The 16,580-nt window shown below is 35.2% G+C and overlaps 3 protein-coding genes across 4 annotated transcripts in view; 1 reads left to right on the plus strand and 2 right to left on the minus strand.

The window, feature by feature from the left end:
• Window positions 1-3,158, plus strand: part of Ugt50B3 (UDP-glycosyltransferase family 50 member B3) — a 30,733-nt gene extending 27,575 nt beyond the window's left edge. For both annotated transcript variants that reach the window (XM_014230642.3, XM_070108087.1), the window contains 4 exons: window positions 797-1,093; window positions 1,154-1,818; window positions 1,878-2,000; window positions 2,294-3,158. In XM_014230642.3, coding sequence (XP_014086117.1) covers window positions 797-1,093; window positions 1,154-1,818; window positions 1,878-2,000; window positions 2,294-2,444 — 1,236 coding nt within the window. In that variant the 3' untranslated portion in view covers window positions 2,445-3,158. The remainder of the gene's footprint in view (window positions 1-796; window positions 1,094-1,153; window positions 1,819-1,877; window positions 2,001-2,293) is intronic.
• Window positions 3,159-4,981: 1,823 nt separating this feature from the next.
• LOC106614755 (sensory neuron membrane protein 1) lies at window positions 4,982-8,929 on the minus strand. Its single transcript, XM_014230650.3, has 8 exons — window positions 8,740-8,929; window positions 6,975-7,132; window positions 6,755-6,896; window positions 6,426-6,680; window positions 6,053-6,349; window positions 5,802-6,005; window positions 5,348-5,526; window positions 4,982-5,289 (listed from the first exon to the last, which is right to left on the minus strand). Exons 1-8 carry the CDS (start codon window positions 8,839-8,841, stop codon window positions 5,136-5,138), a joined length of 1,491 nt encoding a protein of 496 aa, XP_014086125.1. The 5' UTR covers window positions 8,842-8,929; the 3' UTR covers window positions 4,982-5,135.
• A 3,229-nt stretch (window positions 8,930-12,158) lies between these two features.
• Window positions 12,159-16,580, minus strand: part of LOC106614748 (uncharacterized) — a 44,430-nt gene continuing 40,008 nt past the window's right edge. The window contains exons 2-4 of the mRNA XM_014230645.3: window positions 15,209-15,724; window positions 15,021-15,098; window positions 12,159-13,758 (exon numbers count right to left, since the gene is read on the minus strand). Coding sequence (XP_014086120.2) covers window positions 13,458-13,758; window positions 15,021-15,098; window positions 15,209-15,724 — 895 coding nt within the window. The 3' untranslated portion in view covers window positions 12,159-13,457. The remainder of the gene's footprint in view (window positions 13,759-15,020; window positions 15,099-15,208; window positions 15,725-16,580) is intronic.

Raw genomic sequence — 16,580 nt, forward strand, 5'->3', positions numbered from 1 at the left:
CACCAACGACAACTTAAACCGGATGTGTGTACCTTTTTCCGACTTCTACTCTTTCGCCGTAACTTAAAGCCTTACAGGAGTTGGCTATAGCAATTTGTACAAGGGTTGCTCTATGCATACACTTAGGTCTGCGGTTTTAAATTGTTGCCTTATTTAATGATGAGCATATCAACACTTGGTAGTGGACACACATAATTTAAAGTCATTGTTTACGGAAATTATAATTATTTATAGATAATGATTACTTTTGTTTAAGAAGCTTAATCTACGTCGAAGTCATAATCGAAAAAAAAAAATTATATATATTTTTTTATAAATATGCTCACACTTGTTTGTGAAGTTAGACTTTACTATTATAAATTTATATTCTGTATGAAAAGCATGTGGAAACATGGACTAGTCTGCTAAGAGTATTGACGCCCCGGCGAACGGCTATCACAGTCGTGCACTAAATTACAAAACGCTCGTACTGTTTATGTTTGCAAATTAATGTAACAACGTAAGTCGCAGCTTAGGGTGTTTGTTGTTATTGTTGCATGTGCGTTTCAAGGTGGGCACGTCCCAAACTAAACGCCTAAGCTTTGCTTAACATTACGTGTGTGGACGTTTCGATATCGATTTTTTCATATTTTATGTGTGAAACGCTGCTAATGGAAATTCATAAGTAATTATATTAGCAATACATAAAATATCAGCATATACTCGTACATATATTGCAGTAACAATAACTTGTTTTTTTTTTAACTTTTAAAATATTTATACAGTGCTTTATCTGAAATTAAATTCTCTATCTCAGTCCTGCGATGCTATGCTGGAGGATGCTGAAACTAAGGAGCTCATGAATCGCAGCTTTGATTTAGCCATTCTGGATGGCGCCTTTCCCGAATGCGCGCTCGGCATGGTCTACCAATACAAAATACCATTCATGTATATGAATACAGTAGGTTTCTACACCGGCAGTTTGGCTAAGTCTGGTAATCCCGGTTCATATGCGATAACGCCGAATTTCTATTCAAGCTTTACGGACACGATGAACATCTTTCAGCGTGCAATGAACACCGGCATACAAGTGTTTCAGGATGTTATGCACAAGGTAAAGTATATAAAACAACTTCCTCATATTTAATACTAAAAGGTCTTTTCATACCAACAGTTAGTCATAGCGTTCGTTTATCGCGTGATGCGCGAACGCATCGATATAAATATACCGCATCCCTATGACATCTCGAAAAATGTTAGCTTTATACTGCAGAATGGCCACGCTGTCGTGTCATATCCACGCGCGCTCAATCCGAATGTCGCTGAGATCGCTTGCATACACTGCAAACCCGCTAAACCGTTGCCTAAAGATCTTGAAGAATTTATTGCTTCCGCGGGCGAATCGGGTTTCATTTATGTCTCCATGGGTTCTTCAGTGAAGGCCGCAAATATGCCGGAGTCGTTGCGTCGCTTGTTGGTGAAAACGTTCGCACGCCTGCCATATCATGTGCTGTGGAAGTATGAGGGTGATGCTTCAGAAATGCATGATATCACGGCTAATGTACGCCTAAGTCGTTGGTTGCCGCAGCAGGATATTTTGGGGCATCACAAACTGCGCGCCTTCGTTACACATGGCGGTTTGTTGAGCATGTTCGAGACGGTATACCATGGTGTGCCAGTTGTGACAATGCCAGTCTTCTGTGATCACGATGTAAACTCTGCTAAGGCGGAGGTGGATGGTTATGCGATTAAATTACAGTTGGAGTCTCTAACTGTTAGTCAGCTTTACAAGACCATAATGAAGGTTATACATGATCCGCAGTATAGAAATGCGGCGAGGTAAAGTAAAGATAGTTATGCATGAAAAAAATACTAAATTGGTTTTGTAAACTTCGCAGATCCCGCCAAAGATTGCTGACAGACCAGCGTAGTACTCCCTTGGAAACATCCATATACTGGACTGAATATGTTTTGCGTCATAAAGGAGCTTACCACTTGCAATCGCCGGCAAGAAATATGAGGTAAGCTCAGCAAAATGACTATATAATTGAGTAATTTGGTTGAGAAATTTGTTTGAAAATATGTTTTGAGTTCAAAGTTTCTAACAAATTTTAACGAGACCATTTAATTATACGAAAAGACGGGTCTTCAAAAGTACAATCATAATTAAAAATTTTATTTCGTACAATTGGAACTCTACTTGTATATTCGTGATTTGTATTCTTAATGCATTAAAGTTTCGCTTTCGTTTGAAAACTATTTTTTCAAGTATCAGTTCTACGTATATCGCATGAAAAATATTTTATCTTTTCAGTTGGATCCAATACTACCTTATCGATGTAGTAACTCTTTACATGGGCGCTATCTACCTAATCTACTATCTGCTGAAACGTTTACTCTCTCGCCCCGAAGTCATACAACATAGCATACGCCATGCTCATCACAGGGTCAAAAAGCTCAACTAATTACTCATTAATAATTAGGAATGCTTGGTGATATTCAATTACGAAAGGGTGTCTAAGTATGTGCAACAAATGCCGCCATATTTTCTCTCTTTCTCTCTCTTCAGCTGTAGTCTGTTCTAGGTAGAGCGCATACTCTCATTTTCATTTTTACAGTGCCTGTGTGCAAATATTTTCGCCTTTTTCTTTTGTGTAGAAAAAGTAATTGTAAATATTGTAACTACATAAACATATTTAATATATATTTAATTATTATGTGTACAAAAGCGTGTGACAACTCTCAAATATATATATTAATGTAATACATAAAAGCTGCCGAAGGAAATTAATTATTTTTAAAATTATGATTCGCGGCTTTATTTGTGTTATTGTAAATTTATTTTTACCATATTAATGTTTTCTTTAAAAAAGTGTTTTGAAAAATATTTAATACAACAAAACCAAAGTCAAGATTAATCTAAAAATATATGTGAAATTTGTTTGATTTATTTAAATATGTTTGTTTCTGAGTTAATTGTCGTTTGGAACTGTATATAAATTCGCTGTTGTTTAAAATTGTATATTAATTATGAATAAAAATAAATTATCGATATTCCGCTAGCTATTACTACAAATTAGCATAGTTTTATAGGTTAAACTAAAATATTTAACAATATAATAAATGTTTACCTCCTCTATTGAATGATGTTTGCATTAGTTTTAACAGCTGTGGTATTATAAATAAAATTATATATAAAATATATTGATAATCTGAAATCCACTTTGCATATTGTTTTTTGTTGAGTAACGGTTTGACGCAGGCAAGATAGAGTACAAGATTGCGACGTCCTATGTCATAAACGAAAGGTTTCTTTGGTTCATGACGTCTCGAGCTACTACATTTCCATGACAAACAAAAAACAAAAGAAGTGGCGGTATGTAACTATCTTGCAAATGAACGAGGAATAAAAGTCTGGGCAGGCATTTCAAAATTTTTTAGATACGAAATCGCTATGATCTTGAAAAACCCTGCAATCAATACGATTGCTGTTATTGTAGAAAAGATAAAAGCGGGAAATTGCGACAGAACATACAAAAGATCCTGATAAAAGACATAACATTTAAGAGTAGAGATTGAGAAAAAAGCATTCAGCATTTAATGGCCTTGCTACACTTCTTTAAAGTTCTTTGCGAAATTAGAAAAATTTGCGCTTTTCGCAGCACTTTGAACAAAAGTTGCGTCATTTTCATATGCTTGGATGTGATATAATAATCAAGTAGAGTTCTACATGCCAATTAGAATGTTCAGCTGATTTTGTTAAGCTATTATTTATTCAACTAACCCAAAACGACGAAGCCAGTAAATTAATAATTTTTAATATTATATATTGGTTCTACAACTATATTCAGGCGGTTTGCCAAGAGATGGCGCAACTTTATTATTATTCCATTTAATTTTACGAACATACGTTCGAATGTTGCTATCCTTGTACATCTTTTTCATTATACCTTATTTACGTGAGTCGTTGAACTTTGTGCCTGAAGTGTTTTTGTGGAAGGTGCTTCTTCATTACTTTAATATGAAGAAAGCCTCAGTTGAAAGTAATTGTATTTTGGCGGAAGTTTATGGTAAACACGCTGTACCTCTGACCGTATGTGCTAAAAGTGGTTTACACGATTCAAAAGTGTTGATTTTGGCTTAGAAGATGAAGAACGTCCAAGAAACGTTAAAATACCGCCTTATAGTCAAACCCTTGCTCCTTCTTACTACCATTCGTTCTGGTTCTGGAATACGGTTCACATCAGAACAGGTTATCAGTTCTTTTGGTAAGGAATTCACAAAGAAGAAGTGATAGGATAATGTTGTAGCTTCAGATGGGTAATAAATCTTTGAATAATACTATTTTAAATATTTTTCTGAAATAAACGTTAAAATTAAAAAAAAAACCGCTAGAATTTTATTATAGACCTTCTAAAACTTCATAACATGTACCTTAATGTACATATTTATGTGTGGAATATAAATTTGTTTGATTGTATTTACATATTAAAAGCACTCTATTAACTATAGGCGGGCCTGGATAAAACCATTCTCTAATCAGTTTCCTATCTTATGCCTTTGATTTTCAGCAACAAGCATACATATGTATGTATGGGGAACCAATTCAAGGTGACCATCCTCAATTCTCTAAAGTTCAATTGCCATACGCAACTAACTAGACATAATAATTTGCCTATGTCTCATTATCTAAACTTGTTAACAGGTGAAAGTCACACTACTTATTACCCTTTTCGAACCTTTGAGTATTCCTAGCGTAATATGTTGGTGAAAATACTCTTAATTGACCCTACAACTTGCCATAAATAATGACAGGCATATTTATGCATGCACGCTATTGGCTCCATAATACCCAATTAGCTTTGAGATATATAAGTGCTGCAAATTATCGTTGTAACACCTAGGTGGTCATTACCAAGCCATCTCATGAGAATCGCAACAACTGTCCGAATGATTGCAAAAATCGTCACATTTCTATTTCAAATTTATTGAATTGCTTTTCTATTACAGGTACAATAAATATATATGTATATATGTATGACGCATTACACACTACAATAACTACAACGAGTCAACACATTAACTAACTTTCAACTAAATTTTCCAACTTATTATCGCCACGTCACTTAAATAGTTTAAATTAGCCGCTAATTTCTTTAATGTTTATCGATCGCATTAACTTCAGTTGTTGGTGTGACATTCGTTGTGGTGATTTGATTTTTACCAAATAGCATATAGAGGCTGATTATTACACCCAATGCTCCGAGAATTGTTGCCATCCATTTAAAGATGTTATTTATTTTAATGACTCTGCGTAGCAATATTTTGGAAAAAGCTCTATTTTCAGCAAATTACCTTTTATACTTACAAGAAAACCTTTTTCTTCAACATATCAGTCCATGTCTTATCCAAACTTGCCGCTTCCTCGACCCAAAAGAGTGGCATGGTGAGTGTACGTAAGTTCTTCATAACCTCTACTTCTGGTACGGGCATCACAGATAGGCTAAATTGCAGACGCTTAGCAGCAGATAGTGGTGTACCGGATATCTTAAGTTAAAAAAATATTATTATAGCATTAAGTGTTTGCAATCGTTTCTTAAAAGAGAAACTAGAATATTTTCGACGAAAGTAAAAGCTTTTTAAAACCAAGAAATTCGTCGTACTCGATGTTCTAATTCCTTATAATGTAAGTTTTTAAGCTTCGAACATCCAATTTAAATAATCTTCTACTTGCTGATTCACTATTAGTCTAACATAAATTATATTTATTTATATCATTGTCGTATTCATTCCTCAAATTCAAGTTGTATATTTCTATTTACCCTTTCGAAAACAATAAAGACGCCATGCTTTTCCTCCTGCGGATCCAAACCATCTACGTCTGTAACCAATTTCGGATCGGCCTTGAAAAAGTGTGGCAACGACACAATCATGGGGGCCTCATTACACAGCGTAAGATCCATGGTACCTTTTGGTGGACAGTTGTCGGGGTAATCCCTGCAGAAACAATGCTTATCTGGATCGTTCTAAAAAGAAGTTTTTCATTATTTCATTTCATTTAAATACGCTTTACCTTTGGATCGCCCAAGTCGAGTGTATAGTAGTATGCTGGTATGCCTGCATAACTGGTCTTTTTCTCGAAATCTGCACCCAAAGAACGACACAGATCAGCAGCAAAAGACCACAGTCCCTCTTCGGGCTGCATTAGTGGAGCAAAAATGGTTGTGTCGGTGCCGCGAAACTGATTACACTCATCACCATCCCAGACACTCAGCTCTTCAGCGTCGTCAAACTCAAGAACGCGTCCAATATCACGACTAACCTTGACGCCTCTCGCGACCTTATAGCGACCGGCGTCAGTGTGATTGGCCTTAGATTACATAACGTTTAAGGTAATCAAATAAACAATTATAATTTAATTATTTGCATTGCATTTGCGCACTCACCCCACCAAAGAGTGAAAATTTAAAATGTGTTGCATTCACTTTTTCTGCTCCTTTGATCGCGCCGGTGTGAAAATTCAAACAAATTGCCTTTGCTGCGAAATGATCGACCGAGCAGTCGACATCGATGCCTCGAAAAAAAATGTCCATAAAAGGTGCACGCACAAATGGAGTAGTGGGCTTAAATAGTGCTTGAATACCCTCGGATATCATGTTGATTAAGGCTTCCTTGTCGCGCTTGACGGCTATAGACATTATCTTGCAACGGGATTTAAGTGTATTTTTCAGTTAAAAAGACAAATACAACAAGTGTGATTGATAATCCGCCTTACTTGTATAAGTGGATGTGGCATCACGATTAAATCCTCACCGCTCAAGCCCAAATCGGGTCTGAAAATGAATGTGTTGCGCATATTGTAGGCCACCGCGTCCTCATCCTCGAAGTCCTCCAAATCGTATTTGTCCTTCCATTCCCTTTATTGCATTTCATTATGTATTTCATATTTATTTGAAGTGTTTTAGAGTATGTGTGTGTGTGTTTGATGCACTTACTCGAATACAAACGGTCCGACTTCTTGCACATGTGGTTTTCCGCCATTTTGCACTTCATCGGGATTTGTTAGGTTGAAGACGTAAATTGAAAAATTCAAGGCGATGGGGAATTTTTCCCACATTTGTCGCGGTTCGCTGCCAGGTTTCAAATTCAATTGCTTTATGGATAAGTTAAATAGGTAGAAAGAAGTATTGTTTCTGATTTTATAAAAATTAAAGAAATATGTAAGTTAATACTATTTTTTTTTACAGTATATAAGAGTGTATAGATATTTCCTCTTTGTAAATGAAATGAACTATTTTTAGAATTTTTCCTCAGAGAAAGTCTTTGCATTATCTGCTGATTTCTTAACCGTACATGCATATATTAGACGTTGGAAACTTTTTCCTTACACAAATTAAATCATTTTATATGGATTAGTTGAAACTTTTTATGTTTATACACATATGTATGTTTATGTGCATATATTTGAGGATATTAATTTAATTATACAATACAAATTTTTCATAAACTTCTTAACTTCTAGCACGTCGCCTGAACCAGATATTCGTGTTCCGAGAATATAAGAGAAAATCCGGATATAGGGATTGAAAGTGATAACACTCTTCATACAAAAAAATAATCGAAAGTTGAAGAAACATCGCTTGAAAAGATCGTATTGGTTTCAGAGATAGCGGAGGATATCTCTTATGAGTCGACTCAACACATTTTGGGTAATCTTTTGGGTATGAAACGTGTCAATGATAGGCTCGCATCAAAATACCTGAATATTTTGCAAAACGGACTTCGAGTAGATGTCGCAAAAGATATGTTTGATAACGTGGTTGAGGATCCTACATTCACCAAACGCGCCATTACTAGTGGCGAGACGTGGAATTATGAAAAGGACGTCGAAACTGTCTTATATATATCGATCTAAAATTTTGCACACATATTTTTCTCCCTAAGAAGCTGCTCAGTTGTCGGAACCTAACTGATTTTGGACCCTTATAGCATAGAGCTGCCATACAAACTGAACGCGCAAAATCAAGTTCTTGTATGGAAAACTTATTGATTAGAAAAACTAACTTCACAAAATTTGGCATAGAATATGTTATTGTTCAAGACAGCGCTATAATCTCAGATTTAGATCGGACCCTTATAATATATAGCAGCCATTTAGACTATCCGATTAAAATCAAGATAAAAATAGTATAGCTGAATGGTTTTATGAAGTTTTGATCACTTTTTTGAAGTTTCATGGGGAAACGGGGAGTGTTATTATGGACATTATTATGTTCTGGTACGAACTTGGTTACTTTAAGTCTTGTTAGATAAGTTTTTAGTGTTTTTCAACAAACACTTAGGTGGTAGCCTTTAATGGCGCTAAAAAGCAACACCATTTAATTTTTTCATTTTATCATTGAAACCAGAATTTTAACTATCGAAAATTATGTAGTTTTGCGAAAAAGAAAAAAGTTGAACTAACTAAATTTTATATTTTTTTGTTGGTGTCATTGTCCGAAAAAAATTTTATTTTTCACTTTAGATTTCGAAATTTTATTTTAGATTTTTCTAAAACCTAATTTTGTTTTCATTTTTCATTTTTCTAAAAAAATATATTTCACTTTAGATTTCGAAATATCATTTTTGGTATTACTTTTGCGGCGCAATGTGCTTTTTAAGTTACTCTATGTTAAGTCCACTTGTTTGTTTTATTAATCCTCTATAAAGTATTTTATCTAAACTTTTGTTTGACTTTTATTAATGTTTACCCTTTCTTACCCCTTTTATCATTTTATTCAACAACTTTGGAAACCCCACAAATCCAACGAAGATTCCTAATGCGAGCGCAATAGCCGAACCGATGAGAATTTTTTTGAACATTTTTAATTTCTATTAAACCTCTTTATATACAACTCTTTAAAAGGAGCAATCTCTTTTTTGAAACACGCGTACCGGATTTGGAAAAGTAACTGTTTGCAACATTTCACCGTTTGCTGATTTTATTCCAACATTGCCGAGGCCCTCGATATATTGATACCTATATACGCGTATATAATTGCAGCAACACACTTTTCTCCCATACTAGCAATTATTTACTCATACTCCGACACATGTATGTATGCATATATTTATAAACGTGTCCTTTCGTTTGTTAATAACTTTTATAAATTTTTAATAAGCCCCTTTCATCGCGCTACTTCTTATAAGTGAGTGTTACAGACATGTGTACATTTCAATAGATTGGTCGGCATTTGTTGGTATCGCATTCTCCATTGATGAGGCGTGGTTTCACTTTTCTCACATTTACAGTCCAAATATTTACGGTATACACACATACCCACTTAGAAAAAACATTTGCCGATGTGTTACATTCCTGTGTGACACTTTGGGACACAGTTATTTTGGTTGTCTCTTGAATTTTAAAATACTTGGCGAAGATTGAGGTCAGGCATAGCCAAATGCATGCAAATGTGTTCTGGCTTGTTTGAGTAAGTAATTCCAGGCGCTTTAAATTACCTAATTTATCACACCCGTTAGACACTTTTTTGTTAATTAAGCAATTCAATTAATTAGTTAATTACGTCTTTCTGTGTATGTGGTATATCTTTCATTGTTTATGGCTGCAATCTATCGTTGAAAGGATTTCAGGTGAGAGAAATCGAAATTCCATTCTTAATTTGTTATTTCTATTTGCAAGGCCGAAAAAGGCCTTTTTTGTGAGGAACTACGACTGCGGGTGTCTGGCGGTGAGGCATATTTTTATGAAATTAAATTATTATCGAAAATCGTACTTCTTTAATCATTACCTGACAAGTATATCTAAGAAAGTCGTGCGAAATTTTAAGTCGTTCGGTCCAGCCATTTCATAGAACTTTTGCATCACCGATTTTGAAAACAGCGTTTCAAGAAAAACGCGATTAAAGTTTTGGTAGCCGATTACACTAAGAAGAAAATTTCAAACAAATACGCTCATATTTCCGAAACTATTTGCGGGATCAACTTTAAGTTTTTGAAGAATATTCTCATATATAAGTAGATTATAATATGCAAAACAAAGAATTGATTTCTTGAAATTCACTAGTGGATATAATACCTTAAACAAGCGAAATTAAAATAGCGAAGATTTTCTTGGGTAACTTTCAAATTTTAGTAATATATTTCTTCCATCTCCCACTATTTCTGAGCCTTAGTTTTATTAACATCAGCGTGCCAATGCTCAATCAACAATATGCTGTTGAAAACTACAATAAAGTAAGAAGTAATAAAAATTGTCTTTGACATTCCGAAACTTTGAGGGGTGCGAATCGAAAATACAACAGGTATAAATTAAATAAAGATAGCTAAAACGAGGTTAAACTTCTTAAAGCGCTTCATGTAAAAAAATATGTTGTTGTTTTCACTTGCAAATCATTTCACAAGAGAGCAGAGCTACTTAGAGAGCTGTTAATGGCGAATAGAAGACTACAGTCTATTCAACCTATAAATGTTTTTTGATAATTTGGCTCAACATTTGGTTAAAGATAGAAGTCACTTTGACTTCAATTATTTAAGACTGATACATATTTTATTAATATTTACATATTACATATTTTAATTAATAAATTTTGTTTGATAACCTTTTGCGTTTACCATGTTTTTGTCTCGCTTTGCTTTACGGATACGATAACACACTTATCAAAGACACAAACCTTAATTTGCCGTCACTGTTGAGTTCGCTTGCATTTGAAAATCTACAGTAGTGGCTAAAAAGTTAATATGATCGAAATTTTTAAACGAAATAAAATCTATGAAATAAAGTATAAATAAAGTTTTACATACTTGTATAATATTTAGGGTACTTATATTTAATTGAATTAACAATTAAAGGGACTTATAATGCATTTTATGCAAATAAAATTTTTATGACAAAAATTATTGCTCAACAATGTCTTAGGCTTTTTTCACAGAAAGCTCGTTAGCAATGCAGTGATAGAGCTCTGACCTTAGGTCTCTTACATTTGTCCAAATGGTCTAGTAAAACAAAAAATCCATTATTTTTCTTTTTAAAACAAGATACAAAAGGAAACTCGATCAAGTACCGAATTCCCATCTGAAATTGAAAGGTACGTTACTTACGACAAAGTTAATCCAAAACGGTCGTGGTCAAAACACAAACGGTGGCTTAGGCAGGATTGATAGCTAGGAAGGTTTTGCTATGTATTTGCTGGGATTGACAGGAATTCATCTACTATCAGCTGCTTCCCTATGCCCAAACTTTAAATCGAACCGGTGCTGTTAACAATCGGATCGTTTGAAGGAAGCAATCTCTTAGAAGCGGTCAGCTGTGGCCAAAAGCGGGGGATTGTGTTCCATCAAGACAATGCCAGGCCATATACATCGATACTCACTCACCAGAAGCTCCAGAAGCTTGTTTGAAAGATTCTTATGCATCCACATTATAGTCCGGATTTGGCACCAAGTGATTACTTCTGTTCCTGTCTATGGCCAATAATTTTGCTAGTGAAAAGTCGAACGGTCTTACTGAGCCTTCTTAATCACGAACACTAGTTTTTGAGTGGCAGTCATCGAAAAATGTTATTGAAAATTATATCGAAAAAGTTAAAGAAACAGTGACTGAAAATCATCGTGTTGGCATCAAAGACATATCAGAGGATCTCAATATTTCTTATGGATCAATTTAATACGTTTTGGTTAATGTTTTGGGTATAAATCCTATTGAACAGTCTCGAAAATAGCGCTCCAAAAACTAGACGAAACAGAAAAACCTATAATAAGCCGAAAGCACCGAAAGCTTATAATAAGTGTACGAAAAATTAGATTAAGCGTTAGCATACTTGCACTGACTATTTTGGAAGGCGATAATAAAGATGTGTGTTAAAATAGCTTTTGTGTGACCGCGTCAAAGTTGGTCAAATGGTATATTACTTTCGGTTAGTTTTCGCAAGCGTAGTTCACCTTTACTTTGTCAAGATCTATCTGCGTGGACATGATTTTTGATAGTTATTCAAACCTGACTCCAACTTTTGGGAACTTAATTAGGAATAACCTCCTCACAAATGTAAATGATAATTTGATGTGATAAATCAGATGCGAAATGAAAAAAAAAATTATCATTATTTTGTACACTAGAATATACTTTTTCCTAGCAATCACCACTATTATTCCAACAGATCCAAGCGTAAGAAAAATAAAAGAAGTTTCATATCATAATAATATCTTTATATTTATTAAAAAATTTGGCATAGAAAAATACTAAAAACAACATTCACGAATAGGTTACAGTGGAAACATATTCCTTTGCGGTTACCTACACATACATATCAATGCATGTGTGTGCATGTAAAACTCACATTTATATATTTGAAATATATAAAACATACGCAAGTGTATATATGTAGGTATGTATGTATATACGATTACATGTGAATTGATAACACTAGGTGTATATATCGGTGTTGCATATATGTATTTGTTGTTGTCTTGCATGCTGTTTAATTTATGTACATTTGGTTGTGTGATTAACACATTTTGTTGCTCTTTCAATTATATACATTTAAAACAATTTTTGTACATATAAATCTGTTATAACTACTAAGTGTTGGTGTGTGTGTGTTTGTGTGTGAATAACTCAATCTTTTGCATATTTTTCTAACTTCTTTAAAGAAAACACATAATTGCATTTACGCATTACGAATATTTATAAATTTATAAGATTTGAAATTCATCAAAAATAAGCCAAAAAGTATTTTTCAACAATACACACGCCTATAAATTATTATTTTTCAACTGTGTTTGTATGCGTGTACTTAAATTTGTATTTGCTAAGGTTAACAGCTTCTTGCACTTGTTGTAAATTTGATTTAAATTTGTTAAACACCTACATACATATGCGCTTGTGTATCTGCTTAGAAATACCCGATAGCCATAGTTAAAACACGCATGCAACTGTTTAGTGTGTGTGTATGTGTGTAGTTGTGTAGTCATATTTTCACAGTTGCATGCAAATCGTGTAAGCGACTTCGTAGCCAGAGATGCAATTTCAGTTCGGTTTGAAGCAGAGCTTAAATCTAAAATATATACTATATCAATTTATTATTTTGCTAATAGCTAAAACTTAAGCACTAAACTCACACAGACACACATTTAAAACTAAATAAATCAGTCAATGGCTGACAGGAGACTGCGCGCACCCGCCCACAATTATGAGCCGCCTGTCGGACATTTTCCATGTAACATGAACACTTTTACATACACACATACTGTGTGTATATTTGTATATATTATATATGTATATGTATGCATGTATAGTTGCTTGTTGTTGCAATCCAGCAGAAAAGCCCTAGTTTGCTTCACTTTTTAGTCACCAGCTGCTACAAGTATTTAGTAATTCACTTTGTCGCTGGCTTCGGCTGAATATCTGCTGCTAACAACCTTCTACGTTATTGTATATGTATTGGTTATAGATTTTTGCCTCGTTTTGCTTTTCCCTTTACTACTTAGTCCAATTCCAGATAATTGATCTCTTTGGTCAGCGCTGGCGGCAGCGCCTGTTGTGTTTGTGTTTGCGTTTGTATTTGTAAATTTTCAATGAGCGCCGTTTGTTCGGGCAGCAGCTCAGCTGCTGTCGTCGCGTTGGGAAGCGCGACAGGTGGCATATAGTTCGGTGGCCCACTTTGTGGCGGCTGATTGTTGTTGCTGTTGTTATTGTTGGGCATGACTGTGGTGGGCGTGAAGGTGGTGGTTTGTGTGTTCGTGGTCAGCGTGTGCGTATTGCTGTTCGAACCGGGCACGAAAACGCTGTAAAGAGTGGCAGCGCAAAAATGGGTCTATTAGTTAAATATATATTCACTGAGGGATTGGGTTAATTTAGATAATTATCTACACAGGTCAACTAATTTTTGCGTGAGTCTAGCATGAGTTAATTATTTTATTATTAGTTTTTATTTCTAGTGGATTTAGTCAAGCAGTCTTATTGACCTAAAATATCTAGATTGTTGCTTCTGCTGTCGAAGAGAAAGTATGATATTCGTATAGAGGCTCAATTTAACGGTTATAAAAAATATTTATATCTTTTTCATTTATTACATTTTAGAATTGATGGTGCTGAATACTTAGGTGAAAATTCGCGTCAGCTTAGTGCTATTTAAAATCTCTTCCGCCAGAATTTTATATTTTAGCTTTAGGATAATTTTTAAACAAATTTTAGTTAAAAATTAAATTTAGTTCTGAACCAAAAAATATTAGCTCGTCTGAAGGACAAGTTTTTAAAACCGAAATGAAGGTAAGATTAGATGTCGGCATTGCCAAAATAAAGCTTTCCATGGACAAATGAAATTTTTAAATATTTTCCTGAATAATTTCTTCTTTTTAGTTTTAATTAAACTCTCTTAAAGTTTGAACTTTGTATATAAAAAGAAATTAAATAATGCTATATTGTCTTTAAGAGCTGAGGAAATGAAAAAAGACTAGTAAAAGAATAACCTCCTCGGGGTTTCAGAACTTATTTACCAAAATAACCCGATCCCAAATTAATAAAAATACCGGAATCTCGAAATTCTTGGTTTTTTATGTTGTCTTTTAGAACTGAGAAAAAAGACAAAAAGCTTAGTAAATAACGTCTTCTAGAACATATTTAAAAAAATAACGGTTTTCGGGATCCCGAAACTCCCGATATTTTATGTTGTCTTTTATATATGACAAAACAGAAAAAACCTAGAAAATGAATAGCTTAACTTGCAACTAAATTACAAAATTCCAGTTTCGGAATCCTGGACTCTTGATTTTTTAGTATATATAAAACTAAATGCACTTAACTAGCTCTTGCATCTCGTTTATTACTATATTATAATACTAAATATAGTAATATAAATTGTTCATATTACAATCAAATATTTTAACTTAACACCAATTTTGGGTTCTTAAATCGATTAACCTTAAAATTCAAGCTGAAAAATTCCAATTATAAACTTTATTTTAGTTACTCCAAATTTTATGTTGACCAGTGTAGTGCATTAAGTAATTAATTTATAACAGTATTATTGCCGACCACGTGCACATACCTTAAAGAGTTCGTGGAACGATATAACGGCGGCGGTGTGTTCATACGTAGACCACTGTAGACAGCGCCGTTAATTAAACTGTAAATGGAAGCATAATTCAAGGCGTTAAAATGGATGTCAGTCAATTTTTGTTTTAATTTTTTTTTTTATTTTTTTGCAATTCATATCTTTATTTTTACACTACTCACCCAATAGCGGCACACTCGTGCAATGACGTCAAGTACGATGGAGGTGGCGGTCGATGCTGGAACTCTGGATACAAGTAACCACCGGGCAGTATACGATTATTACAATAGGGACTATTACAGTTGCGGCAGGTCTCCATCAGGCGATAGCAGGGACACTCATCCGCATCGCTAGGTGTGCACAAGCGCCAAATGATGCCGGCCACAATGAGCAGCGACAGCCCGATGCCGATCATCAGCAGTGAAGCGCTCAAATATTGGGTAGTGTGTTCAATGAGGCCGGTCGCACCGAGCACCACACCGCCCAGCGTGCACGCAGCGCCGCCAAGCGCAAATATACCGATGATAAAGGGCACAATGGGACGTGAGAAGCATTTGCGGAAGGTGGTACTGACGGCGGTGGCAGCACCACCGACCATTGTGCTGTTGGCAGCCGGACTAGCGCCGCCACCAGTCGCTCCACCGACGATAACACCGGTCGGATTGTCCACAACGGCGGCGGGTGTGTCAAGGAAGCGTCTGCAAAGAGGAAGAGATGAAATATAAAAATAAATAAATTATTATTTATGGCTGCTGGCTGAATGTACAATATTTTTTTATCAATATTCATGTATATATGTATGGGTGTGCGTTGTTTGCATTTAATATAGGAAAAAAATATTTATAGTTGACAGCGGGTTACTTTTGAATGGCTGGCGATAAACACATATTATATATAAATAAAGTGAATATTTTTTCTGTGCTACCTGCGCACAATGCAGCTGCCGTTTTTTCTTTCCTTTTTTCATTATGCCACATGCACATAGCAACGAAGAGAGATGACACAGCAAGGCATAAGCAAGAAATTAAAAGAAAAATCCCCAACCAGTATCAACTGCCAGCGCCATTATCAGCAGCGCGCTTTATTGTTGAACAGCATCTTGCATGTTGCATGCCACCGACAGCCAGCACCGCTGCTGGGCAGGTAGAAATTGTGCGTCACACAAAGTCATTAGACGATTGGAAATTCTCACACACACAGAAGTATGCAAGTAAGCAGGAAAGTGGAAAATCTTTGCTGGAATTAATGTGTCTACCTGCACACGCACCCACACACGCATAAGCCGTCGCATGCATGCACAGAGGGAGGGAGCAAACAATAAGCAAAGTGCCTAACAGTGAATCATAGCGTGTTTTTGTCGCTCAAACTCCCTGCTCTTTTATCCACCGTCGCTAGGCAGTATGCAGGTAGAGCAGCTGATGTTGGCAGGGTCACAGGACTTTTGCCGACATTCACCTTTGTCTGCTTGTCACAGCGCCTTTCAGCTCTAATGCTCAGTGTCAGCAAAGTATCACACTGGTCTGTCGCTCCTGGTGCTCCACATGCAAACTGGTT

The sequence above is a fragment of the Bactrocera oleae genome, chromosome 4, assembly GCF_042242935.1.
Source record: "Bactrocera oleae isolate idBacOlea1 chromosome 4, idBacOlea1, whole genome shotgun sequence".
Classification (NCBI taxonomy): Eukaryota; Metazoa; Arthropoda; class Insecta; order Diptera; family Tephritidae; genus Bactrocera; species Bactrocera oleae.

What these genes read in the sequence shown, in the direction of transcription:
- LOC106614755 (XM_014230650.3), bottom strand. Translation starts at nt 8,841, where the DNA reads ATGTTCAAAAAAATTCTCATCGGTTCGGCTATTGCGCTCGCATTAGGA. An exon ending in TCGACTTGGGCGATCCAAAG is followed by an intron (nt 6,006 to 6,052) that starts GTAAAGCGTATT and finishes ACTTCTTTTTAG; the next exon opens with AACGATCCAGATAAGCATTG. An exon ending in TCTTTATTGTTTTCGAAAGG is followed by an intron (nt 5,527 to 5,801) that starts GTAAATAGAAAT and finishes TTTTAACTTAAG; the next exon opens with ATATCCGGTACACCACTATC.